Below are 25,586 nucleotides of genomic sequence, written 5' to 3'. Positions count from 1 at the left end.
TGTTCATGCGTATTTTATAAAAATGAAAACATTTAGTGTTCAAAATAACTTTAAAGAGGGTAAATATAATATAGTTATGTTGAAAGTAATTTATCCTCTTTCATCACTCTTTATGTTATCATTCCTAATATATAAGCCTAGTCTAACCGATATTGAAGGGGAAATTGGGGAAAGGGTAAATAACACTCAGCCACATCTCCTAGTACTGTGATATTTAGTATTATCTAATTAAAACCCCGTATTTTATAAATTCCTTTTAATTTATGTAATTGGCACAATTGAGAAAATATATAAGAAATATTACAAAAATATATGAATGATTAAAGTTGAAGTAATAGGGCAAAAATTACCCAATCAGAAAAAAAAATCAATGTATATAATGACACAAACTCTATCCTTCCTTTCCATGTAGGGTGAACCTGGTGCACCTGGGGAAAATGGAACTCCAGGTCAAACAGTAAGTATTGATCACTTTATTGTAAATTAAAATGTGTACACTCTTTGCAATCTGGAACTTCTTTAATGTTATCGCTAATTACCATTTCCCTTGGCATTGTATTCTTTGATATTTTTCTAACAGCCTTCTGCATACTTAACTGAAATCCATTATCTTTTAGTTGGAATTAGAACAAGACCTATTTATTTCTACTGGATTCTTGCACATGTTGGAAAGTGGACAAAGCAAATGATGCCTGTAACTTTTTCTTAAATTAGTATTCTGGATTTCATTGGAAATATTTTTGCTTCTAGGGAGCTCGTGGTCTTCCTGGAGAGAGGGGACGTGTTGGTGCCCCTGGCCCAGCTGTGAGTGCTTCCACTTTTGTTCATTTTATTCTTTTTTAAAATCTTCTAATATGTACTATATAACTTTCCACTTGACTTTTTACATTTATTTTCTTCATAGGGTGCCCGTGGAAGTGATGGAAGTGTGGGTCCTGTGGGTCCTGCTGTAAGTTTTGACACTGAAGTATTTGGAAGGGGTTGAGAGTGTGGGATGCAAGCTATCTTCTTTATTAATTCCCTATGAAATAATACAATTTTAGACACCTTACAAACATTCTACAAGGTGATTTGAAGGTTCTATTTATAAGAACTGCTATCCCTGAGGCTTATAATTGCCATATAAAGTAAAATCTACCTCACCTTGTGTACCTGGAATGTCTTCCCTTTGATAAGATACTAATGACAACAGACTAGCTGTCAGTTTTCTCTTTGCCAACATTAAGTAAGATCAAGCCACTCTAAGCCATTTCAATCTTCTGTTGTTGTTGTGTTGTTAATTTACTGGGAAGAAATCCCTTACCACCTTCTACTTTGATTTCAGGGTCCCATTGGGTCTGCTGGCCCTCCAGGCTTCCCAGGTGCTCCTGGTCCCAAGGTAAACACACTAATGACCATTGTCATTACCTTGATAAACTTTTTATTGTGATGTGAAAGATAGGGGCTGTGTTTGCAGATAGATAATTACAGAACAGGTAGTTTAAGTAATCCCTCCTTCAAAATGGATATAGAATGACCAGTTTTCTCAACTCTGAGCTTGAAATAGATGGTCTCTCTGTACCTGAACACTATGAGCAATGGCTATAGACGGCAACATAGAAATAGATTCACAGGGCCCCTCTGGGATATATTTCCAAGTTAGTTGAGACTGACTAGCTGAGAACCGAGTCTCCACCCTGGAGAGACAGAGGTAGCTGAAGATAGCAATGGTAGCCACAATGGCAGAACCAGGCCAGGAAAATAGGAACACAAATCCAAATCTTGTGGTACAAAACCAGATAAGGGAAATTATTGCAATTCTGAAGACATTTCATAAAACTTGGTGACCTAAAAACAGAGACATGCTGTTTCATTATTTACTAATGCCTCAGCGTCATTCCCTCTTTTAGGGTGAACTTGGACCTGTTGGTAACCCTGGTCCTGCTGGTCCTGCGGGTCCCCGTGGTGAAGTGGGTCTTCCAGGTGTTTCTGGCCCTGTTGGACCTCCTGTAAGTAATCATTGTCATTAACCTCATTGAGTGGAAGGAAGGGAAAAAAAACAGTGAAGGTAGGGGGTCAAAGAAGAACAGAAATACTCCCTAGGAACTTAAATCCTTCTTCCTTCCTTTTTCTCACAGGGCAACCCTGGAGCCAATGGCCTTACTGGTGCTAAGGGTGCTGCCGTGAGTATATGGCTAAAATGGGCTGCTGTGGTTTTAAAGGCATTTTAATGAATGCTGTCTCTCCTGCCAATTGCCTCATGATGGTCCATGCTGCATTTCTTTCCCAGGGTCTGCCCGGTGTTGCTGGGGCTCCTGGCCTCCCTGGACCCCGTGGTATTCCTGGCCCTACTGGTGCTGCTGGTGCTACTGGTGCCAGAGGACTTGTTGTAAGTGGTCTTGGCTGATGCTTTCATCATCCTGAAAAATCAGCTCTACCATCACTTCACCCCCATTTAGACTTCCTCTTGTCATTTTATCATTCTCATTTCTTCCTTTGCATTTTTAGTTTGTATTTCATTTCTTCTGTAAGTTCATGCACATGTATGTATTCTCTTTCTCTCTCTCTCTCTCTCTCTCCATTACACACACACACACACACACAGACACACCCCTCCTGCTATCCTAGAACATTGCCCAAAGGTCAATGGGGCACATTTCTATAATATCAGTCTTGTCCTTTCAACCAAGATCATTCCCCTATAAGTCATTTAAATATGAACTGAGCACATTTCTTAGAGAATTGGAGCTCTCTTTACCTTGAACCATAAATAGTTCCCAATGTTTATCTATGAGAGAGTTGAGTCAAATGTTTGTCACCTGACCATTGTTTTGTATTGGACCCTAGGGTGAGCCTGGTCCGGCTGGTTCCAAGGGAGAGGGTGGCAACAAGGGCGAGCCTGTAAGTAGTTCTATAATCACAATTTTATGGAGTTACCACTTTTTCAATCCAAAAAGTTATACTTTCACTTTTTTAAGTTATTACTTTTTCTCTAGCTGGATATGAACATAAATTTTATTTTTCCTGTGTCCCCTTCTTTTGTTTTCTTTCATTAAATAGGGCGCTGCTGGGCCCCAAGGTCCTCCTGGTCCCAGTGGTGAAGAAGGAAAGAGAGGCCCCACTGGTGAAGTTGGATCCCCTGGCCCCGCAGGACCTCCTGGGCTGAGAGTAGGTTCCAGATGCTCTTGACGCCCAGACACGCCAGAGGCACCCCTTCATTGGGAATTGGTCAGAATCACTGAGTACTTTTTCTAGATGAAGGAAGCATCTGCCTTCCATCTGCTTTGTTAAATCACTGACTCTCAATTTGATATGTTATAAAATTGATCTGGTTGACCTACTTTCGCAGAATGTTTCCCCTACACATTCCTTCGGTGTTTGGATGAATTTTTTTGGCTTGGTTTGTAAATGTATCTCCCCCTTAAGGGGATCAAGATTTCTTGCATGCATGCCATGTTTCAATAAATTCTGCCCTACCTGATTTAAGGATCTTCTTCAATTTTCTTCCGTTTCATGTACTTTCTTACAGGGAAATCCTGGTTCTCGTGGTCTTCCTGGAGCTGATGGCAGAGCTGGTGTCATGGTAAGTTGTCCATTACCCATTTCCTGGGAAGGAACTTGATGCTTCTGGTGGTGGGTGTGCCATTCACTCTGGCTTCCTTCCCTCCCCTTTCTTTCTTTGTTTTTTGTTTTTTTAAAAAAAATTTTTTTTTGTTGAAGTACAGTCAATTACAATGTGTCAATTTCTGGTGTACAGCACAATGTACCAGTCATGCATATACATACATATATTCCTTTCCCCTTTCTTTTTAATAGGGCCCTGCTGGTAGTCGTGGTGCAACTGGCCCTGCTGGTGTGCGAGGTCCCAGTGGAGATTCTGGTCGCCCTGGAGAGCCTGGCCTCATGGGACCCCGAGTAAGTTTCAGACTGATTCTGAGCAAGACACATCTGGCACTGTTTCCTTTTTTAAAAGGATGATTAATATTTGAAGACAACAATAAAACATCAAAAGTTAATTTGTTACTAGACTTGCTGATGGTTTGCTTTTTAATTTATCAAAACCCAGTAGATATTCTGACAAATTTGGTTAGCCCATAAATTTCATTTTTATTACCAGATACAATGGCTATGAGGTTTTCTGAAGAATAAATTCATTTTAATATATCCAAATTAGGTTGGTTCTCCTATCAGTATGAATCTTTTATCTCAATTTATGAGTTTTATATAAGGTGTTCATGAAACGTATTAGGACTATACATTATCAGTTTATTAGATTCATAAGCGAATCATTTTCCCAGCAATCACAAAGTGCTGTAATGTATTCAGCAACACACTAGCTATGGAGAAATGACCTTTAGATCTGTAGACACTCTAATCCATAGCAATAGAGCAATTTTTTGCCTCTGTTAACTCTTTTGGATGAGTATCATTGTAATTGTACCATAGACAAGTAATAAAGACACCAAATATAGCAATAAAAAAAATCCACTTTGAAAATTGCTTACTGAAAGTATTTGGTTTTCTATTATAAGGTAAATAATATGATACATTTTGCCCATATAGTATACTGCTCGACAGTTTCATGAGATATCTTTAAATGGATCAGTTGCACTAAAATTCAATAAAAGGAAAGGCATGAAAAATAGAAAGGAGAAAGATTTCAGAGATCTTTTCACACCTACCAGCTAGTGGCTAATACCCCTAATAATTTGCCCCAGGCAACAAACAAAAAGTAGGAAAGAAAAGTGCTTTTGTGAGATTTTAATGAATTGGAACCTTGAATATTTGTGTTAAAGTGCCAATATGAAAGCATCCTTATTTGTTTTATAGGGTTTTCCTGGCTCCCCTGGAAATGTTGGCCCAGCTGGTAAAGAAGGTCCTGTGGTAAGTATTGCTCATTTTCCATTACATTTTCAAGGTCGCTTGTTGCACCCTTATCAAGTCTCTTCTGTAGTTTATTTATATATTAACATGTTGAAAATAAGTATCAGCCACACACATATCTGGGAATGAAAAGTAATAGACTTCAATTACAGAGTCCAAATGAACACAGAAGTGAAAGGAGAGAAGGAAAAAGAAAAACATGATGGGAAAATTGAAGAGGGTGACAAGGGTATGAAAAGAGAGCAGAAAGAGGGAATTGTGTGCATATGAAATGACTTGGCTGTGTGTGTACTGACATCCTATTTAGAAAAGGAAAATGGACTCAGAATTTATTGACACTTTATACAGGAAGCTCTATGCATTCAGAAAATGATTCTGTTTTATTCCATGGCAGCATCACAAGCTGGAGGCTGTGAGACCCTAGTGAACTGAGTGAACTTTAAATAAACTCTTATTTCAGGGCCTCCCTGGTATTGATGGCAGGCCTGGACCAATTGGCCCAGCCGGAGCAAGAGGAGAGCCTGGCAACATCGGATTCCCTGGACCCAAAGGCCCCACTGTAAGAATCACCACAGCCTCCTCTCCTTTAGCACTTTTTGCCTCATTTTGCCAAAACTCTATTATTTCACTCCCGCTTCAGTCCACTCCACCTCAGAGGGGTTCCTTTCAACAGAAGAAAATTGCAAGCCACTTACCTCATTAAAAGTTGACCTCCAATGTATCATTGTACTCCTGCTGAAAATCCACATCCTGAGTCATAACACTCCCACAGACACAAGTGTACTTTATTCTACATGTTGCTGTGTGATGATGGATCATGCCTTAGACAACAGAAGTCAAGGTCTAGGAATCTCCAAAAAAAAAAAAAAGCAAGAAATTAACATTTAAAAATTGTCATGGTTAATTTGACATTAAATGTATGTTTTTCTTTTATGTTTATTATAGGGTGAGCCTGGCAAAAATGGTGAAAAAGGTCATGCTGGTCTTGCTGGTGCTCGGGTATGTGCTAACTTCCTTGCAGACCTATCCACATAGTATTCATATAGGATATACATCTTCTGAGGCCATTTGATATAATTCCATCACATTCTTTCTAAAATGGCATCCCCAAGGGTCCTTCTGTCATCACAAAATTTCCTTTTTTTAAAGCCACACTTACAAGGCAGTGATTTATAACAAATCAGAATGTATACTAAGTCAAAAATATTAATGGATGCATTTGGTTTTTATTTAATTCATTTTGTGATTAAAAGGTATAAATATGCTAGTAGCATCCTCTGGCCTTCATAAATTGCCTTCCATCCATGGGCTTCCCATGAGCCATATTAAAAGTGGATAGGTAGTATTTGGACCTTGGCAGGGTACCCACACTGAGTTTAATTCATGCTAAAATGACAAGCTTTGCTTTGAGGAAGTAACACATGAGGTAGGCTTTGAGACATTTTAAATTGTCTGAGTCACAGGTAACTCTCAGTCTTTCCATTAAACATTTTAGGGTGCTCCAGGTCCTGACGGAAACAATGGTGCTCAGGGACCTCCTGGACCACAGGTGAGTATTTCTCCCACTCTTGTTCTTTTCTGCCCTAAACTGAATCTAGTCCCACAAAAATGACCATCTCTTTTCCAGTCCAAAATTTATGTAGCAGGACAGCAATAGTAGCATATATCTCTATTTATGTTATCTTTCCTATCACTTTCAGGGTGTGCAAGGTGGGAAAGGTGAACAGGGTCCCGCTGGGCCTCCAGGCTTCCAGGTAAGTCAACTAAAACATACAGACTACTGCCTTTGGTCAAACTATCCAGCTGTAAATTGCTATAGCACTTGCCCTCACCACACAGAACATGATTTCAGAACTGAAACAAAAAAGGATACTTTTTTTTTAAGGCAAACTTTTGTGTTTTGTTTTAATAACACACAATACTTAGTGATTATGTTGATATTAGTTCTCCCAAAAAGCCAATCATTAGTAAATCACCCAAACATAATCATAAGATTGAGATTTGTGTGTTTTTCATCTAGGGTCTGCCTGGCCCTGCAGGGACAGCTGGTGAAGTTGGCAAACCAGGAGAAAGGGTGAGTAAAACAAGTGATAGTAAATTCACCTAAACTTAGGACTTACCCCCTGTTTAACACCCTACCACAGTGCAGTTATAAATATGCAAAAGAAAACTTCATATTTCATATATTAATGATAGTGTTCTACATATGTTGGTACTGACAGAGAGAATGAACCAAGTTATTCATTTTCATTCAAAATTACTTTGTTTTAAGGACTGAATGAAACACCACCTTATGGAAGTAAAATATATAATGAACATGCCATTTAATAGCCTTAGTTTTTGTATTGTTCTTGGTAATGTTAAGGTACAAATTATTTCCCTCTCCATAGTGAAAAAGTAAATGTACTGATTTTCTATCAAACTAGATCCTGAAAAATTGCTTTTAATGTTTTTCTTGGCATTCAGACATGACACTGCTATCCACAATAAGGGCATGAGTTCTGAGTCATTTTCTCTGTAATTGTGATGAATGTGCCTCAATTCAGTTACATTCTGTGGCCTGGTCTCCTTTGTCAACAGTGGGGCACATTAAGGAGACAGCTGGTCAGTAATAAAGGAGATACACTTGGGTATACAATTAACTAGGTAATGTGCAGAATATGAGCATTTCTATTAAGAAAGCAGTCTGTTATATAAATAAAAATAGGCAATGTCTGATATTGTTCATCATTTTATCATATTATCAAAGGAGATGGTCTGTTTTGTTACTTTTTTAAAAGCAATAAACTAAATAATGAGAAACTAAAATTTTCTGATACCAGATTCTAGGACAGATATATCTTTAACATCAGTGGAATTCTCACTTTTTGTAACGTTTCACACACTGATGAAAATTCTCTTGTTCCTAACAGCCTATGTACTTATACACTCATGTAGGTAGACCCACATGGCTTTGTTTCACGCTTTCAAAACTTTTCTAAATATCATAATCATAGGTGGATTTAAAGAACACGCATTAATTTCACACTTGATTTATTCTCATTTTTTTCTTAGGGTATCCCTGGTGAATTTGGTCTGCCTGGTCCTGCTGGTTCAAGAGTAAGTGCTACTTAACGCTCATAAACTTCTGGCAATGTGTCTTTTAAAAGAAGTAGTGCTTTCTCCTATAAAGACTACTGATGGTCTTGCAACAAGTTCCTGACACTCTTCTGTAGTCAAACATAATCTGTAGGGAACATTTGATTTCTAAATTAATGGTAGCTTTTTAAATTTAATTGCTCATATTTCTTATTCAAAAACCACATGGTTATAAGAAACATAAATGAACTAATATATGTATTATATTCAGTGATTTATATAGACAAGTATGATATATTTATGACAGTAGCTTGACCTGAGCTAAAGAAAAGTAGTATCTAATTAGATATAAAGTCCATTTTTGTAATGTGTGTTGGTGTGCAAAGTCTAAAAGTTTAAATCGTGAGCCTACTTTTATTTTTAAAAAATTGTTGTAGTTTGTCTGTTATCATTAGAATAACTGGAATGATTAGCTGGCCCCTAAAGTATCCTTTATATGGCTAGTTACCATATAGTGAGGGTACTCAAATTTAGTGTCATAGAAACATAGCACCATAAAACCAAGTCATAACAAGGGCCTTTGAAACAGCTGCAGTGTGGACTTACATGTTAAATATTCTGGACCACAGAATGCCATGTTGTAGTGATATTTACATGTGAATTGGGAGATGTTTATATAGATTGATAAGTTGACAGACATATACAAATACACACACATTTTCATATATATATTCTATGTTAACTATAATACTTGTTACATCACTATTGCATGCAACTGTAAAAAGAGAGCACTTATATAGGAATATCTAATCTTATTTACACCTGCCATTGCTATTCATCTAAAATTATGTAATCTTTCCCTTTGAACACTATGCATAACTAGCAACTATTTTTACCTACGGATCTATCACAAAAAAAGACCCCCCCCCCAAAAAAGGAAATGAATTCCAAAAGTTGAATATTATACTCCAGAAGCAACAAATTTTGGAGTTGTAGCCACAGAACATTAGAGCTGAATAAGACTTTAGAGATTATCTCATCCCATCCCTTCATTTTACTAGTACAGAAATTAAGGAAAAATAATTATATTTTGCTAATAAATGGCAGAACCGGGATTCAAAACCTAAACAAGTGTGAACTCTGATGTGTAAAACGTATCTCTGAAAGCGACAAATGCACAACACTTTTCTTATCCCTTTTGTGCAGGGGGAGCGCGGTCCCCCAGGTGAAAGTGGTGCTGCCGGTCCTGCTGGTCCTATTGGAAGCCGAGGTCCTTCTGGACCCCCAGGGCCTGATGGCAACAAGGTAAACCTTTACGTTAGCCCAGTATACTCTAGAATAGGTAAATCCTTTACAATAGTAAATGAATTGTTTCTCCGTTTTTTAATTTACTTTCAGTTTTGTGATGGTTTCCATCTCAGTAAATGACAATCTGAATTACTCCAAAAGAAGCAAAACCCTAGTGCTCTATATACATAAATGAATTAGTATGGGTTTTCACTCTTTTCTCACCATACTGTTTATATTTTTGTCCTAATCTAGAAACATTATGTACATTTGGACACTGTTTTTAGAGAATAAACTTTTACCTCCCCAACATCCTACTTCACAGAATAAAATTTCAAAAAGTAGCCCACATTTTTATAAGAAAATTCATGATGACAAAAATTAATTGGACAGTACATTCACCCCAAAAATATAAGCCTGAAAACTTGTGTTTCAGAACAGAATCTGTGGTTTAATCTTAAAATAGATGGAATAATACGTTTCTGAAAAATAGATTAACCACAATAAAGAGAAGGCAACCTATATGACTTCTGATTCTTACCGTTAAGGGAAAACAATATAAAGATTAGCTATAAAAAGCTATTTTGGTATATGGAAGGATATTGGAAAAATTTGAAAAAGAAGGAAGAGGGAGAAAAGAAGAAATGAAATATTGGTTCTGTGAGAAAGTACTTTCAAAAGGTTTTATCTCAGAAGCTAGTCAACAGGTTTTAAGCATGTGGAATTGTAAGGTTTTATAGAAAAATGGAAGCTATAGTCCCCACCCTTGAGAAGATTAAAATACAAACATCTCCCCAATTGATGAGATCTCTTTCCACATTTCCTGTCTGGGCTAAGAGACTTAACCTTGAGAAATGTTTGTGGGCAAACATTTTTCACTCTTCGCCTCCCATTGTCCTACCCTCTTCTTTTCCTTGCCTGCCTTAAGAGGATGGGAGTAGGTTACAGAAAAATCATAGCCACCCACTATCACTATCCTCTTCTCTTTAGTTACCTTGTCATTAACAGCATCTCCGTCTGTTATAGTCTGCCTCCTTTCAGTACACCTCCTTTGTATCTCTAAGCAGGCAAGAATTCTTTCTATTAAATGTTTAAATTGGAATCCTTCAAGAGTTTGACTCTTCATTTTCTTCTTTTACCACTGAAATAATTGATTTCACATGTGTTTGATTCAAGGGTGAACCTGGTGTGCTTGGTGCTCCAGGCACTGCTGGTCCATCTGGTCCTAGTGGACTCCCAGGAGAGAGGGGTGCTGCTGGCATACCTGGAGGCAAGGGAGAAAAGGTACCCTTTTCTGTGTTGGACCTTAATACATATTGTTGATGAACACTAGCAAAGAAGGCTGCACAAGGCTGACCTCTTTTTTTTCTTTTACAATTCTTGGCAGGTGGTCTGGTAGCATTTTGATATCTATCTATACACATTTCCCTCTGCTACCTAGCACCTACGCATTTCTAAACTCACTAATCTGGCAAAATTCCTTGCTACCATGGAATTTCACGCAAACAGATGGTGTTGAGTAATACATGAGGCTCATTTTAATGCCACTAACAATAATGCCTAGCCTGCCCTAATTAATGGGAAGAAGCTATATTGAACAGCTGTCAACCGTGCTGCTGCATTAGTTATGCCGTAAGAGTGATCAGGCACTGAAGCCCATTGTGATGTTGCCTTATGATTCTGTCCACATGAATCTGTACCTTGCTTGATTATGCTTCAGGAGAGTGTACGGAAATTAGAAGAGAATATTTAACACTAATCTGGAAAAGGCCTTGAATTATTTTTTCCTTATTTTTTTCCTCATTCAACATCTTATAGAATGGTAGGGAATCAAGACATTACTAAAGGTATTATAAAGGTATTATAGCATCTTCTATAAAAACACTTCAGATTAATTTTGATTGAAAATTTTGATTGGGAAACAAAAAGTTGCTCTTGCTTTATACTTCCAGGGTGAAACTGGTCTCAGAGGTGACGTTGGTAGCCCAGGCAGAGATGGTGCTCGTGTGAGTAGAATTCTGTTTATACTTAAGATTGTTGGGTCTTTTGTTTGTTTTTACATTTCACTCAATTTGAGTTGGGAAGCTTTCCAAAATCTAACTGACAAAAGAAGGGTTCAGTTTAGTAAAAGAATATTTCATTAAAATAATATACCATCATTTTACGTGTTTCAAAAGAAAAATTCAATAGGACTTATTCCCTTGAAAATCATAGCCTGAATTTTCTACCTTCCTTAGTGTTATCTATATACCAAGTACAAACTACAATTCAAAATCTCTAGGTTTAATAGAACATTAAATGATTGTTTATTATAGGGCTTTAGGAAAAACAGTAACTCTTACATTTTAAGAAGCCAGAACCTCTTAACAAGGTCCTATTTTTTCAAATGTACACTCTAAGAATTTATGACTCAAAGAGTAGCCCCAAAGATTAACTGTTAATGCCATGGAGATGCCAACAATAACCCCATAAAGATAAAATAATCCTACCTAGAATCTTTGCAGCATGGCTCTTCCTGGCTCTAAGCTACTTTGGTTCTTCTCACCTCTCCCTCAGTTGCTGTTAACTCCCGGTGGCACATTCATAATAGCCCTTTCTCTGAGTCACACAGTCCTAATGGTTCTAAGCAAGGCTATTCATTTGCTACTATCCAGCAAATTTTTACAAGAGCACAGAGTTCAGATTTCCCCAGTTCCTAATCTGCCATGACTTAGACATTTCCAAAACCTTCACCACTAGGGTACTCTCATGCTGAGAGTTGCTGTTAATAGTCTTGATAATGAGGACTGAAATGCTTCAAAGGCTTTCTTGATGTCCACCCAGAATATCCAGTGAAAGTGTTCAGTCACTGCATAAGCACAGCAAAGGGAAGAGGCAAGAGTCACTTTTGATGGTATGGGGATGTTATAAGAAGACTCGTTTCCTTCTTGGTACTAGGGTGCCCCTGGTGCTGTAGGTGCCCCTGGTCCTGCTGGAGCCAATGGAGACCGGGTAAGCATGCATTTCACTGAGTTGCAACTCTCTGAGCCAATATCAGTATCTAAAATTTTCGGCCACCCTGGCCCCAAAGAGCCCCAGCAATTCATTTTTATGGCTTGGTATAAAGCCCACTTATTTAAAAACCTATCTGTTATGATGGGGCAGCAGGGAACACAAGCTGTGTGTCTGAAGTTCTCTTTCCCTTCCTATAGATGTGCCAGGTATCTCATCGATACTTTAATCCCCATCATTTGTTTTAAAGTCTTTTGGGGTTGCCCATTAACAGTATCCTAAAGCACTGAGCCTTCTCAAAGCCTTCAATTGTTAAAAAAACAAAATCAATAAAATATATGGTGTGCCCCTTTCACATTGAACAATCTACATAAAATAGACCATATTTATTGTATTGCACAGATTGCAGCAAATCGGTCAGCCCTGTGTCCATCTAAAAATTAAGATGTCCTCCTCTTGGTATTGTGGGCACTGACTTACAGCATTTTTGAAAGTGTATGACCAATACTGCTTCAACCCCTAAAATGAATACAACATTAAGCAGAGTAAGGATCCATTTCCTTTTACTCTGTCAGATGTGAATTAGTTATCTCTTCGGATGCAACCGCAAACTCTGACAAGAGCCCACTGTCTACCTCTGTTCCCTCTCCCTCCTACCTCTTTCAGCATCTATGTGAGTCACATTAGCAAACTCATTTTTGGTTCCCTTATAGGGTGAAGCTGGTCCTGCTGGTGCTGCTGGTCCTGCTGGTCCTCGTGGTAGCCCTGTAAGTAGAAACCTGGGTCATTTTGGACACTCATAGCTTTTAGATGTTGATGAATCTGATTGCTAAGACATTTCAAAATCCCTTCTCCTGCCTAGGGTGAACGTGGTGAGGTTGGTCCCGCTGGCCCCAATGGATTTGCTGGTCCTGCTGTGAGTATCATGGAATAAAGGTTAATCTCAGAAAACCCAAATTAGCACTCAGAGTGAGTTGGAATACCTGAACTACAACTGTTCATCTCCAACAGGGTGCTGCTGGTCAACCTGGTGCTAAAGGAGAGAGAGGAACCAAAGGGCCCAAGGGTGAAAATGGCCCTGTTGGTCCCACAGGCCCTGTTGGAGCTGCTGGCCCATCTGTAAGTTGAATTCACTGGTAGGCAACACAGCCTGTGCAGTTACCCGTGAAACCTTATAACTCAACATAAATCAATCAGGAACATACTGGATAGAAGATGATTTTTAAAATAAGAGTTAACATTTGCATGCAGCTTTACACATAATATAAGTTTTATAAATATTGTCTTATTTCACTTCTTTGATAAACCCATGATGGTGGTAATACTGGAGTAAGGACATTTGATTATATAACACAGATATAATCATTTTTAATGTCTAGATTTGCTTCTAATACACATAGGAATGATCCCTTTGAAGAAAAGAGTAACATTTATAAGGATTGTTTTGTGATTTGACTCCATCTTTTTTTGTTTCCATTTAGGGTCCAAATGGCCCCCCTGGTCCTGCTGGAAGTCGTGGTGATGGCGGCCCCCCTGTGAGTATTTACAACAGATTCTGATCATTTTTCTTTCTTCAGGATCTATTAGGGACAACTTGAAAGTTTGGAAATTTCTGGTAGTTTGGACTATAATAAGGAGAGTCTTGAGATTCAAACTAACTCTATTCAGTGAAATTCTGATACTGAAGTTAAGGGCAAGTTCATGGAATGTTACTTAATCCCTGCCAGAACTTAGTGTACTGTATGTTGCTACCACTTCACTTGCGATAACAACCAAAGTTAACCTTAGGTGGTTTAATTATGAAATAAGTAAAATATTTTTTTGATACTTTTTATCCTTTTGTTGATGCCCCCTTTCTTCTGCCTGACCAAGTCCTTTCCCTTGGTGTCCAGTGCTATCACACTGACTCCCTAGAGATCCAAAGCTCCCCAGGAATGAACTCTGCTCCCTCCTTCCTTCTCTCATTGGACAGCAATTAATACCCTTGGTCTTTTGTTGCACCTTCCTCTGTAAACAAAATTTCTTCTTTGGTGTCCATTCCCTTAGCACCCAGCCAGGTGGTTAAGAGTTATGAACATATACATATCAATGTGTAATGGTATAGTGTTTTATCTTTTTGCTTTTACAACCATCAGGTAATGTGTTTGCATTTCAGAAAGGACTATCAGAGCCTTAATGAAAAATGTGGGCACCGCAACTTGGGGCATGCCAGTCAGAAAGATGTGTAGAGATGGAGGGTCTTTGAAGGTCTGGTTATAGAATACCCTATATGAGGATGCCACTACCTACTCTTTGGTCCATCTTTGGTCACATGTATTGAGGAATTGCCAAAAGAGAAATTTTCATCTTGCCCAAATTCCTGGAGTTGGTGCTGACTGTGGAATTTTAATGTGCTTCGTTCTTAGGGTGCTACTGGTTTCCCTGGTGCTGCTGGACGGACTGGTCCTCCTGGACCCTCTGTAAGTAAATCACTTCAAAACGTGTCTTCATTTATTTTCTCTAGTCAAAAGACCTGGTCTCTAGTCCGAAACTGATAAGAAACTCTCTATGAGAAACATGCTACTAATATTTTGCTATTACTTTCCTAATCTGAAATCAGTTTTTCTGAATCATTTAGGCAAAAGTCATCACAAATTATATTTTATAATATCAGTTTAAGAGGGTTTTAGTCATGTGAACACAAGTCCTCTTATCCTCGTTTAGGGGCATGGTCTCTTTGTTAAAAATAAAAAAACTGAACGGTTTTAGTCACATATCAGATATTGCTTTATCGAATTACCCTTTATGGCCAACATTCTGCCTCTGTTGTTAAAGTATAATTGTTCCTGAATTTAAAGGTGGTTTGGCCTCTAATTTAATTCTCATTCAGACTCTTCTGTCAGGACTCAAGAGAATTTAATTAATTATCAAGGATTAAGTCTTCCAGTTAAGGTTTCAGGGAAAAAAATAGCAAAGATGTTGATTTCTTGGAATCCTTTCACAGGTTCATAACAGAAAAATCTTCATTCCCTGTAGGCATTTAATTAAACCTAGTTGAGAGCATATGTGGTTCCTCAATTATGAACAGAACGCCTGTATTAGCTTTCTTCAAAAAGGAACAAGCAGAGTCTTCCAAAATCCAAAGTCCCCTTCATTTACAGCTAACTCTTATAACTCTACATACATAGCTGTGATTCCAATATGCCAGGTGACTGGTGCATAGCACTGCTTTTTCTCACAGGCATTTGCCATAGCCTCTGCCTCAGCTGTTCACTTTATTACAGCCTCAGGAGAAGGAAGATGAAAGTTGCTTGTTTGTCCAAGAAAAGATTGTTAAAAGGTCTAAACATTTCTCCAAGATGACCAGGATATCATTTTGTTGCTGCAAACTATTTGCACCTTAATATTTAGAACTTTAGCTGTTCTCGTCCAGGTCCATGATGATTAACACAAAGTAATGACCTTGTACATTTGCTCACAGGGTATCTCTGGCCCCCCTGGGCCGCCTGGTCCTGCTGGTAAAGAAGGACTTCGGGGGCCTCGTGGTGACCAAGGTCCAGTTGGTCGAGCTGGAGAAACAGGTGCCTCTGGCCCCCCTGGCTTTGCTGGTGAGAAGGGTCCATCTGGAGAGGCTGGTACTGCTGTAAGTGATTTCAAACTCCTCTCTCTTAAAGCCTTGTGTTGAATTAAAACAAAGCCTTTATACAAATCTTCAAGTGGCATGTATTTGTTGACGAGTGTTGTAGGCTCTCAAGTAGAGCTCAACGGAGCCAGGAAATCTGACAGATACTGAGGTGTTATGGCTTCAGCAGATGCTCAGAAGACATCTCAGAAGACAGATGGGGGTGACAATAACTGAGGGAACTGTTTTATCAAAAGAGCCCTTTAAGCTATTGAGGATTCTTTACTGGTTCTGGGATTAAAACAGAATCTCTTGCTGTGGTCATCCTACTGTAAACTAGTCAATCTCAGTAAACTACAAATTTTTTAAACATGCATTGTCCAGGATTATTCCTACTCTGAAATGTGACTTTACTAGACCTGGTTCAGTTAGAAGCCAATGTCAAAATTTGCTTCCCAGCATAAACTCTATAAAACCTCTATTCCCTCACTCCAAGATGCTTTCATTAATCCCAACCACATATTTTTAAATGTTTCTCCACTGGTCTCAAGGAGAAACCAGGTACAAAGATGTAAATTCACTGTCTTCACTAGAGAAAAAATAGCCAAAGATGTGTCCTACTAATGAGGCCACTAGCCTTTTCTAAACTGAGAGTAAACTCATTCTCAGAATCCTCAAGCAAACCTGTGTTATCACCAAAGGTCTTATCAGTAAGACTCAGTATTTTTGTACTTGTTCAGGGACCTCCTGGCACCCCAGGTCCTCAAGGTCTTCTTGGTGCTCCTGGTTTTCTGGGTCTCCCAGGCTCAAGAGGTGAACGTGGTCTACCAGGTGTTGCTGGAGCTGTGGTGAGTGTTTGACACCATTCTTATTCTCATTAACATAATAAAAGAGTTTAAAAGCTGCCACTTCAAGGGTGACAGATTGATCACTGAATAACTCCACTTAAGATTTTTTATTCACGGCATTTTCTTTATACAGACCACATGTCACTTATCTAAGAAGCTTTAATACCACCTTTCTTAGACACATGCTATAAAGACACAGCTTAACATTATGCAGAATGATTTTTGTTCTTTTTACATGCTTAAGAATGATATAAACTCTAATTGCATTTACTCCTTTGCAATATGAAATGCTGGCATCATTTACCTTGTTGGAAGAATGAAACTCAGGAAGTTCTGAATCATTCCATTAAACTTAATATTTGACAGCAACTAGCAACCATCTAATCTCCATAAACTCTCTCAACTTTATGAATTCATTTTACTTGGAATATTGGGTGAAACAAGGCTCATCTTGTATAGATTCCAAAATTACACAAAGCTGACCATCTAAATATGCAGGAGGAGGACAAGGATGACACTAATGACACTTCGTAGCATTCTGTGGCCCATTCACTTTCAATTTACCTTCTCTCTTGAAACTGTAATCTCCTGGCTAGGATTGTTTTGGGAGAGTGAGAGTGGCACTCAGTCCAGCGAGAGGAATGTTGTTTTGTCTCCTTTGTCTCTGTAGGGTGAACCTGGTCCTCTCGGCATTTCAGGCCCACCTGGGGCCCGTGGTCCCCCTGGTGGTGTGGGTAGTCCTGGTGTCAATGGTGCTCCTGGTGAAGCTGGTCGTGATGTGAGTCCAACATTTGGTTTGTAAAATAAAACTCAGCAGTATTTCATTGTGTACAACTTTGTATCCTGAGCTGAGGTTCTCTTGTTCCAAGTTTCTAAACAAAATGGTCTGTTTCTCCACAATATCTACATATACCGATCACTCCTAGTATGGAAAATATGAAAAATAACTTGGGCTAGGGAATGAGTCTTCAAAGAGCATTCTTCAAGTTGGCCAAAATACTAAAAAACACCTCTAAAAAAATCTAGGTCAGCAAGTTCTTGTTCCTATTTTTTAACAACATGAAAAGGGGGTTCTCTATTGAGCACTGGGAGCAATGAAAGCAGATAGCTGAACTACAGGGGGTGGTGGGCTACACAGCCTCACTAAGTGCCTTATTTGGTGGGGTATCTTCACAGGGCAACCCTGGGAGTGATGGCCCCCCAGGCCGTGATGGTCAACCTGGACACAAGGTCAGTATACCTCTTCATCTTTCTCTAACTTAAAAGGGATTAAAATACAGGCCAGATTGACTGAAGCTTCATTCTGCCTTTGGTAGGGAGAACGTGGTTACCCTGGTAACGCTGGTCCCACTGGTGTTGTGGGTGCACCTGGTCCTCAAGGCCCCGTGGGTCCCGCTGGCAAACATGGAAACCGTGGTGAACCTGTAAGTTTGTAAATATCAGTCCCTTAATGCTGTCATCCTCAACAGGCTTCACTTCTGACCTCTCCACACTTGGGAACTGTGGGGTTTAGGGAGGAGGATTTGGGGGCTTGGCTGATAAACTGTGTTTTTATTTTCCAATTCACAGGGTGCTGCTGGTTCTGTTGGTCCTACTGGTGCCATTGGTCCAAGAGGTCCTAGTGTACGTACATGGTGAAGATTTCTGTACAAATCAACATTTAGGAAAGATCACTCCAGATTGTCCATTAAGGAAATAAATAGTATATGGGCTAGACTTTTTTTTTTTAAACTTAGTCCATGTCGAGAATTGCTGCAAATAGCTTTAAATCTCTTCTGTTTCAAATATCTTCTGCTTATTTGTATTAAATAATCATAAAGATCTAGCCACTTTATAGAAGCTCAACTAAAGCAGATTAAGGGAAGAGACAGGCATAACACCTACATGGCTTTTAGACCTTTGCATGTTTTGAATTACCTTTGTGAAAAGACTTAACAATATTTGTAGGGAAGTGTGTGTCATTTTTTAAAGGAGGTAAATTTCCTATCTGTCCTTCTCTTTCTTTATAGGGCCCACAAGGTACTCGAGGCGATAAGGGAGAGCCTGGTGATAAAGGGCCCAGAGGTCTTCCTGGCTTGAAGGGACACAATGGATTGCAAGGTCTTCCTGGTCTTGCTGTAAGTAAAATGTGGACATCTAGCAAGTATACAAATCTTAAAGGCCTTCAACTCAGAATGATCTTCCTCTAAACTTCACTGTTATTGTTCTAAAATGTCCTACATTATATTCATTTCCCATTCTCTGGCTAACTCCATAGCTCAGAGATAAAGCTATTTCATCCCATCACGAAAAGGTGAGGGTTAAGGGAGATAGAAATATACATATATTAAAATCTCCTGGCAACAATGTCCTTCAACCCCACTTAAAGTAAATATAATTAGAAGAATGACTAATATTGCACTGCTGAAATAGCTCATAGAAAAAAATAATTGACTGTAATAGACATAGTAACAGAAAAGAGCCCCATTTTACATTTTCAACTTTTCTCAAACCATAGTCCACTGAAACTAAAGTTTTCCACTCAATTAAAAAAAAATCTATTTATTGACACATGTTCTGAGAGTGTGATTTTTCCTGTTCTCTCTTTAAAGGGTCATCATGGTGATCAAGGTGCTTCTGGCCCCGTGGGTCCTGCTGGTCCTAGGGTAGGTCAATCTAAGAGATAAATATCTCTGAGACAGAGTCCATGGCAGGCAGTGAGCCTCAAGGTTCTGCTCCCTTGCAGGGTTTTCGCTGGCTCACACGGACTTAGTGTACTTCTTCCCTAGGGCCCTGCTGGTCCTTCTGGCCCTGCTGGAAAAGATGGTCGCAGTGGACATCCTGGTACAGTTGGACCTGCTGGACTTCGTGGCTCTCAGGGTAGCCAAGGTCCTGCTGTAAGTATGATTTTGGGAAATAATAAAGGGCATCACTGACCTAAGGTAATATTTTCTTTAGACTAAACCAAGACAATTATAACAACACATTCAAGTAGTCCCCTCACTTCCATGTGTTTTCTAAAATATATAAAAATTGTCTACGTGTAATGAGCTCTTTAAGCCCATTACAAGCCCCTGCAAGTATGTCTGGAAACAAGTTGTTATTTACATAAACTTGACTTTTTATAACTTATTAGAACATGCTTTTATTTAAATTTCAACTAAAAACCAGCTGTCATTGATGTCTCTCACTGTAACCAAATATAAAGTCTCCTCTTTCTCACTTTCACCTTTGCAGGGCCCTCCTGGCCCTCCTGGCCCTCCTGGCCCTCCTGGCCCAAGTGGTGGTGGTTATGACTTTGGTTATGATGGAGACTTCTACAGGGCTGACCAGCCTCGCTCACCACCTTCTCTCAGACCCAAGGATTATGAAGTTGATGCTACTCTGAAATCTCTCAACAACCAGATTGAGACCCTTCTTACTCCAGAAGGCTCTAGGAAGAACCCAGCTCGCACATGCCGTGACTTGAGACTCAGCCACCCAGAATGGAGCAGTGGTAGGTTGAGATGTCCAACCAGACTGACACTTTGTGACCCTTATCACAGTTGGCTTTTCAAAAGTATTTGGGTAAAAACTACATTATGTGAAACATACCTTACTTAATGAAGCATTTTCTTCTCCCAACCAACACCTATTCTCAAGCTTCTCTTGATAATATATATTTTTGCCCTTCTCATAGTAAATCTGTACCCTGATTTGATTTTCATGGAAAGGAGAGGAGAAACTGTCTAATTTTGAAAATAGTACACTCTTTCTGTTAAAGTGGGATAGACATTATATTAGTGCAATCAAAAATGTTACTTATAGGAATCAAAAGCTTTGACTAATAATTATTAGAACCTGTGTTCCACTCAATGAGAGGTTTTATGATCTGGGTCTTGTTTATTTAAAAGGTTACTACTGGATTGACCCTAACCAAGGATGTACTATGGATGCTATCAAAGTATACTGTGATTTCTCTACTGGGGAAACTTGCATCCGGGCTCAACCTGAAAACGTCCCAGCCAAGAACTGGTACAGAGATTCCAAGGCCAAGAAGCACGTCTGGTTAGGAGAAACTATCAATGGTGGTACCCAGGTAAGGAATCCTACAAACATCCCTTCTCCTACTAAATAATATTTTGTTAGGATTATTTGCTTTTTAATGATCTACATTTTAGTTCTCTACCTAGGGCTTATTAAGAGAACGTGCTCTGTTCTTGGGTTCAGTTGTATCCTGGATTGCACATTAAAGATGGATTGATTGGACATATCCATACAATTCAAAGTTATTATTCAAATGACTTAACTGATAATCACCAGAGAAGCTGACTAATGTCATTTAGTGTGAAGGAGTATTGGTCAGCATATAGACTAGTACCCATGCACACATATTTTTAGGACATGAACTTTTCTGAATTTGTAATTAAAACTTTCACCAACCTTATTAAATGCCTACTGATAGGAATTATAGAAAAATAAAGAGATCTGAGTCTCTGTCTACTTGCTCTCTTATTTTAAAAAAAGAAACATATAATAGAGGCCTCATTTGAAACAGGTACCATTTTGCATTTTGAGATGACTTGCCTCAGTCTGGTGGTTCCTATGTCCCTTCTAGGTAGCTAATACTTCAAAGACAAGTGAATTAAGTTTCTTTTAAAAGTACAAGTTCAGATCTGAGTCCATCATCATTCCTCCCTATACCAGATTATTTTTTTAAAGTTGACTGACTTAGTATCTGAGTCCTTCTTCACTTAATGAGAACTCCATCTTATTCTCTGTAGTTTGAATATAATGTTGAAGGAGTTACCACCAAGGAAATGGCTACCCAACTTGCCTTCATGCGCCTGCTGGCCAACCACGCCTCTCAAAACATCACCTACCATTGCAAGAACAGCATTGCCTACTTGGATGAGGAGACTGGCAACCTGAAAAAGGCTGTCATTTTGCAAGGATCCAACGATGTTGAACTGGTTGCCGAGGGCAACAGCAGGTTCACTTACACTGTTCTTGCAGATGGCTGCTCTGTAAGTAATGGTGAAATGTGGGAGTAACATTTATTTTGGAAGTGGGACAGTGGAGTTCTAGCTTAGACCATTAAATGAACCAACGAATGAGAAACTAACTTATTTGATTTTTCTTTCATAAATGTATTTGTTTAAATTCAGATGGTAAACCAGAGTATTTTTATAAGATCCTGCCTTCTGAAATTCTCTAAAATACTGAAATATATACTATGTCCATGTGTTAGTTGTTTTTCTTTTAATGTGAGTTTCTTAAATGATGATGTATGCCCAAAACTTACAATTACTTGAGGTTAAAAGGGTCCAAGCTATAATTTATAGTTAAATGTATTTTATTTTACTTATTAGTATGGCCTACATTTAGTTTTTCTTTATGCTTTCTCTATAAAATGCAATAAATAGAAGAAAGTTTAAAATAACAGTAGTACTGCATATCCACCCAACTCTCCCCACCACACAGATCCTGAAAATGATAATGTCTAAATAAACCACTTGGAGTATGCATTGAAATGTTTTTTAATAAAATTAGACTGGTAGGAAACCTCTCCTGCTAAAGACACCCCTGATGTTGCTGTTTTAAAGATAAACTTGTTGATCTGAGACACACATCTTCAGAATGACATGAGCCAAAAAGTGGTTAATATAGTATCTAAGATTCATTATACATAATATTATATAATATATAATTTATATAAAAGTATATATTAATGCATATTAGATACATATATCATATATAATTATATATCATATAATATAATTGGATTCAGTAGTAGTGCTGTTTTATGAGTATTTTTTTCTTCTCTTTTTTAAACAGAGAAAGACAAATGAATGGAAAAAGACAATCATTGAATACAAAACAAATAAGCCATCTCGCCTGCCTATCCTTGATATTGCACTTTTGGACATCGGGGGTGCTGACCAAGAATTCAGTTTGGACGTTGGCCCAGTCTGTTTCAAATAAATGAACTCAAACTAAATTAAAGAAAAAGGAAATCTGAAAATTTCTCTCTTTGCCATTTCTTTTCTTCTTTTCTAACTGAAAGCTGAATCATTCCATTTCTTCTGCACATCTACTTGCTTAAATTGTGGGCAAAAGAGAAGGAGAAGGATTGATCAGAGCATTGTGCAATACGATTTAATTAATTCCCCCTCCCTCTACCCCTTCCCAAAAGATCTGGAATTTTTTTCAACACTCTTACACCTGTTGTGGAAAATGTCAACCTTTGTAAGAAAACCAAAATAAAAATTGAAAAATAAAATAAAAACCATGAACATTTGCACCACTTGTGGCTTTTGAATATCTTCCACAGAGGGAAGTTTAAAACCCAAACTTCCAAAGGTTTAAACTACCTCAAAACACTTTCCTGTGAGTGTGGTCCACACTATTAGGTGCTGATCTAGACAGAGATGAGCTGAGGTACTTGTTTTTTGTTCAAAATACAAAGGTGCTAATTAATAGTATTTCAGATACTTGAAGAATGTTGATGGTGCTAGGAGAATTTGAGAAGAAATACTCCTCTGTGTTGAGTTGTATTGTGTATTTTTTTTCATTTGATTTAGCATCAGTACTTTACATCTTACTCCAGTATAAAAAGTGGATCATTTGCCCAACATTGTCCTCTTCTTTAAATTCAGCATTTGTTCTTTGCCAGCCTCATTTTCATCCTCTCCCGTGATTCCAAAGAAGCCTTGTTTCTCGGACAAGCCAAAAACTTAAATTGTACCTATTTTGTATATGTGAGATGTTTAAATAAATTGTGGAAAAAATGAAATAAAGCATGTTTGGTTTCCAAAAGAAAACACTGAGTAGAATTCCTTGCTTCAATGCTCTTTGCAATATAAATATGGATTATAGTATCTCTACCAGCCATTAGACTGATTGTTTCTCATTAGACAGGCACTATGCAGAAAGGGCAGCTTGGTGTGGTAGAAAGAGCAAAGAACAAGGACCCAGGAGATCTGAGCTCCAATTCTGGCTTGGCTCCTTCTGGCTGAACGACCTTGAGCATTTCCCCTTTCTGAGTTTCATTTTTATCAATAATGTGGTGAAGATTCCTTCTCTGAACTGTTAAACATTTGCCCTAGTCAAAATACATAATACCTAAGCAAAATGGCAATTGTTGACCTAAGCTAATTCTAAGCAGAGGTCCTCAGAACCTTTTGGTTTATTATCCATTAAGCACTTTGAAACAGTGGCTGAAAGTTGGTCTATGTACAATTAATACTATTAACTAAAACAGTTTCAAATATTCAGTAAAAATGCCATACACTTAAATCTGATGCAACTGAGTACAATGCCTGTTAATGGTAATGTGTGTGCTGTCAATCAGCATAGACAGTTGTGGATAATAGTACCATGAACACCTACCTGCCAAATCAAGTTCATTTTCCTCCCCTGCACCTTTCAATGACATCTTTAATACACTTAAACATAGTAATGTGTCAGGTAAAATGTTAAGATTCATTTAGGGCTTATTTCCTGTTGCAGAACATAATTGTGATTGTAATATTTGCCTCCTGTTATAAGTCATCCCAAGATTCAATTAGTTTTAAAAGCAAAAGACTGAACATCATGAAAATCTAAAATAAACTCTAAAAAGTTAGCAAAGTCTACTAACCAAACAATAACTTCAAATTATGGTCCTTCCATCACCTAAATCAGAACACTGAGCTGCCTCTTAAAATGCAGATTCCCAATCTTCATCCAACAAATTAAACTTTAGTAAGAAATCAGTATTCTTAAGCGCCTTGAAAAATTCTGATATACACCAATTGGGAAACCACTGGACAAGGTAATTTCCACAATTCTTTGTAGCTCTAACATTTTATGTCTGGCAAGAACAAATCAATATACTTGACCAAATGACATAAAGAAAACTGAATCCCAGGAATCACAGTACTAGTACTCCCCACAAATTAGCAATTGAAATAGCCAAGGCAAAATTACAAAACAGAGTTATGCCCTCAGGCTGGCAGTACAAGAAAATACCATAAGGTTGGTGTAAAGAAGGAAGAGAGAAGAAAGAAATCCAACATTTACTGAATACCTACTATGAGCCAAATACCATGCTACATGATAATAACTTTTTTCAAACTGTATACAAATAGGCAGATTTTTTTAAGCCCGTAGTCCACTTAGTGAGATGAGCACAGGAAAACAGCTAAATAAGCAATGGTGTATCTGATAGATAACAATGAAGAAATAAATGATGGCATAGCCAATAAATACTAATGAGGAATAAATAATGATATATTTAGTAGAAAATAGGAAAATAGTGAAATAAATTTCTATATCTCAGTAACATTTACTAGAATGATTAAACAAAAGAAAAAAAATGCTTATAACGGAACGTTACAATCTTTATAATATTCAAGTACATTGTTATTAAAAATATTTTTAAATGCATGTATCAAAATACTAAGAGCAGGTACATTTATATAACAGTGACAGAAATGATTATTATGTCTAAATTTTCCAAGTTTGCTATAGTGTAGTTATATTACTTTTATCATTTACAGCAAATTTAGTCTTAAAATATCATGAAAAGAAATAAGCAGTCAACAAGTGAAAACAATCCTGGTTGAAAAGTGACCATTACCAGGGAAAGGGTGGTTATCCTTCCACCCTCCTACTTTCTGAAAGAAAGTCCTAATCTAGGAGTCATCATTCCCCGGGTCCCAGCCACTCTGGAGGACACTGGGGAGGGGTGTACAAAGCCATACCAGGCAGCAGTATCCTTAGGGATCTCACGATTCAGTTGCAGAGAGAGAATAAAACAATGTGTGAACACAACTTTAAACAAAATGTCCTCTGAGGATAGCAGAGGACACAGTTAATGAGAGGGAATCTCAAAATTAACCTTAGCCTCATGCAGTAACAGTGATACTGGAATGAGCTCTAGCCAGAGATCTCATTTCACTTTCAATTCTTCTGTC

At 38.1% G+C, this 25,586-nt stretch overlaps 1 protein-coding gene and 1 long non-coding RNA gene across 4 annotated transcripts in view; one reads left to right on the top strand and one right to left on the bottom strand.

Annotated features, from left to right (window-relative positions):
• COL1A2 (collagen type I alpha 2 chain) overlaps window positions 1-23,445 on the top strand; it is a 35,810-nt gene extending 12,365 nt beyond the window's left edge. The window contains exons 13-52 of the mRNA XM_006178535.2: window positions 413-457; window positions 751-804; window positions 905-949; window positions 1,325-1,378; window positions 1,890-1,988; window positions 2,118-2,162; window positions 2,270-2,368; window positions 2,827-2,880; window positions 3,040-3,147; window positions 3,509-3,562; window positions 3,796-3,894; window positions 4,810-4,863; window positions 5,324-5,422; window positions 5,809-5,862; window positions 6,359-6,412; window positions 6,564-6,617; window positions 6,884-6,937; window positions 7,918-7,962; window positions 9,148-9,246; window positions 10,405-10,512; window positions 11,181-11,234; window positions 12,166-12,219; window positions 12,933-12,986; window positions 13,082-13,135; window positions 13,231-13,338; window positions 13,701-13,754; window positions 14,625-14,678; window positions 15,680-15,841; window positions 16,561-16,668; window positions 17,339-17,446; window positions 17,845-17,898; window positions 17,985-18,092; window positions 18,238-18,291; window positions 18,678-18,785; window positions 19,260-19,313; window positions 19,437-19,544; window positions 19,885-20,143; window positions 20,541-20,725; window positions 21,411-21,653; window positions 22,465-23,445. Coding sequence (XP_006178597.1) covers window positions 413-457; window positions 751-804; window positions 905-949; window positions 1,325-1,378; window positions 1,890-1,988; window positions 2,118-2,162; window positions 2,270-2,368; window positions 2,827-2,880; window positions 3,040-3,147; window positions 3,509-3,562; window positions 3,796-3,894; window positions 4,810-4,863; window positions 5,324-5,422; window positions 5,809-5,862; window positions 6,359-6,412; window positions 6,564-6,617; window positions 6,884-6,937; window positions 7,918-7,962; window positions 9,148-9,246; window positions 10,405-10,512; window positions 11,181-11,234; window positions 12,166-12,219; window positions 12,933-12,986; window positions 13,082-13,135; window positions 13,231-13,338; window positions 13,701-13,754; window positions 14,625-14,678; window positions 15,680-15,841; window positions 16,561-16,668; window positions 17,339-17,446; window positions 17,845-17,898; window positions 17,985-18,092; window positions 18,238-18,291; window positions 18,678-18,785; window positions 19,260-19,313; window positions 19,437-19,544; window positions 19,885-20,143; window positions 20,541-20,725; window positions 21,411-21,653; window positions 22,465-22,611 — 3,507 coding nt within the window. The 3' untranslated portion in view covers window positions 22,612-23,445. The remainder of the gene's footprint in view (window positions 1-412; window positions 458-750; window positions 805-904; window positions 950-1,324; window positions 1,379-1,889; window positions 1,989-2,117; window positions 2,163-2,269; window positions 2,369-2,826; window positions 2,881-3,039; window positions 3,148-3,508; window positions 3,563-3,795; window positions 3,895-4,809; window positions 4,864-5,323; window positions 5,423-5,808; window positions 5,863-6,358; window positions 6,413-6,563; window positions 6,618-6,883; window positions 6,938-7,917; window positions 7,963-9,147; window positions 9,247-10,404; window positions 10,513-11,180; window positions 11,235-12,165; window positions 12,220-12,932; window positions 12,987-13,081; window positions 13,136-13,230; window positions 13,339-13,700; window positions 13,755-14,624; window positions 14,679-15,679; window positions 15,842-16,560; window positions 16,669-17,338; window positions 17,447-17,844; window positions 17,899-17,984; window positions 18,093-18,237; window positions 18,292-18,677; window positions 18,786-19,259; window positions 19,314-19,436; window positions 19,545-19,884; window positions 20,144-20,540; window positions 20,726-21,410; window positions 21,654-22,464) is intronic.
• The window catches only part of LOC106728889, a 488,051-nt gene that overhangs the window by 345,163 nt on the left and 117,302 nt on the right, over window positions 1-25,586 (bottom strand). For all 3 annotated transcript variants that reach the window (XR_004321543.1, XR_004321544.1, XR_004321545.1), the window contains one exon: window positions 5,559-5,714. This is a non-coding gene — a long non-coding RNA (uncharacterized LOC106728889). The remainder of the gene's footprint in view (window positions 1-5,558; window positions 5,715-25,586) is intronic.

The sequence above is a fragment of the Camelus ferus genome, chromosome 7 (genome assembly GCF_009834535.1).
Source record: "Camelus ferus isolate YT-003-E chromosome 7, BCGSAC_Cfer_1.0, whole genome shotgun sequence".
NCBI lineage: Eukaryota > Metazoa > Chordata > Mammalia > Artiodactyla > Camelidae > Camelus > Camelus ferus.
This window is presented reverse-complemented; position numbering and strand designations above follow the sequence as displayed.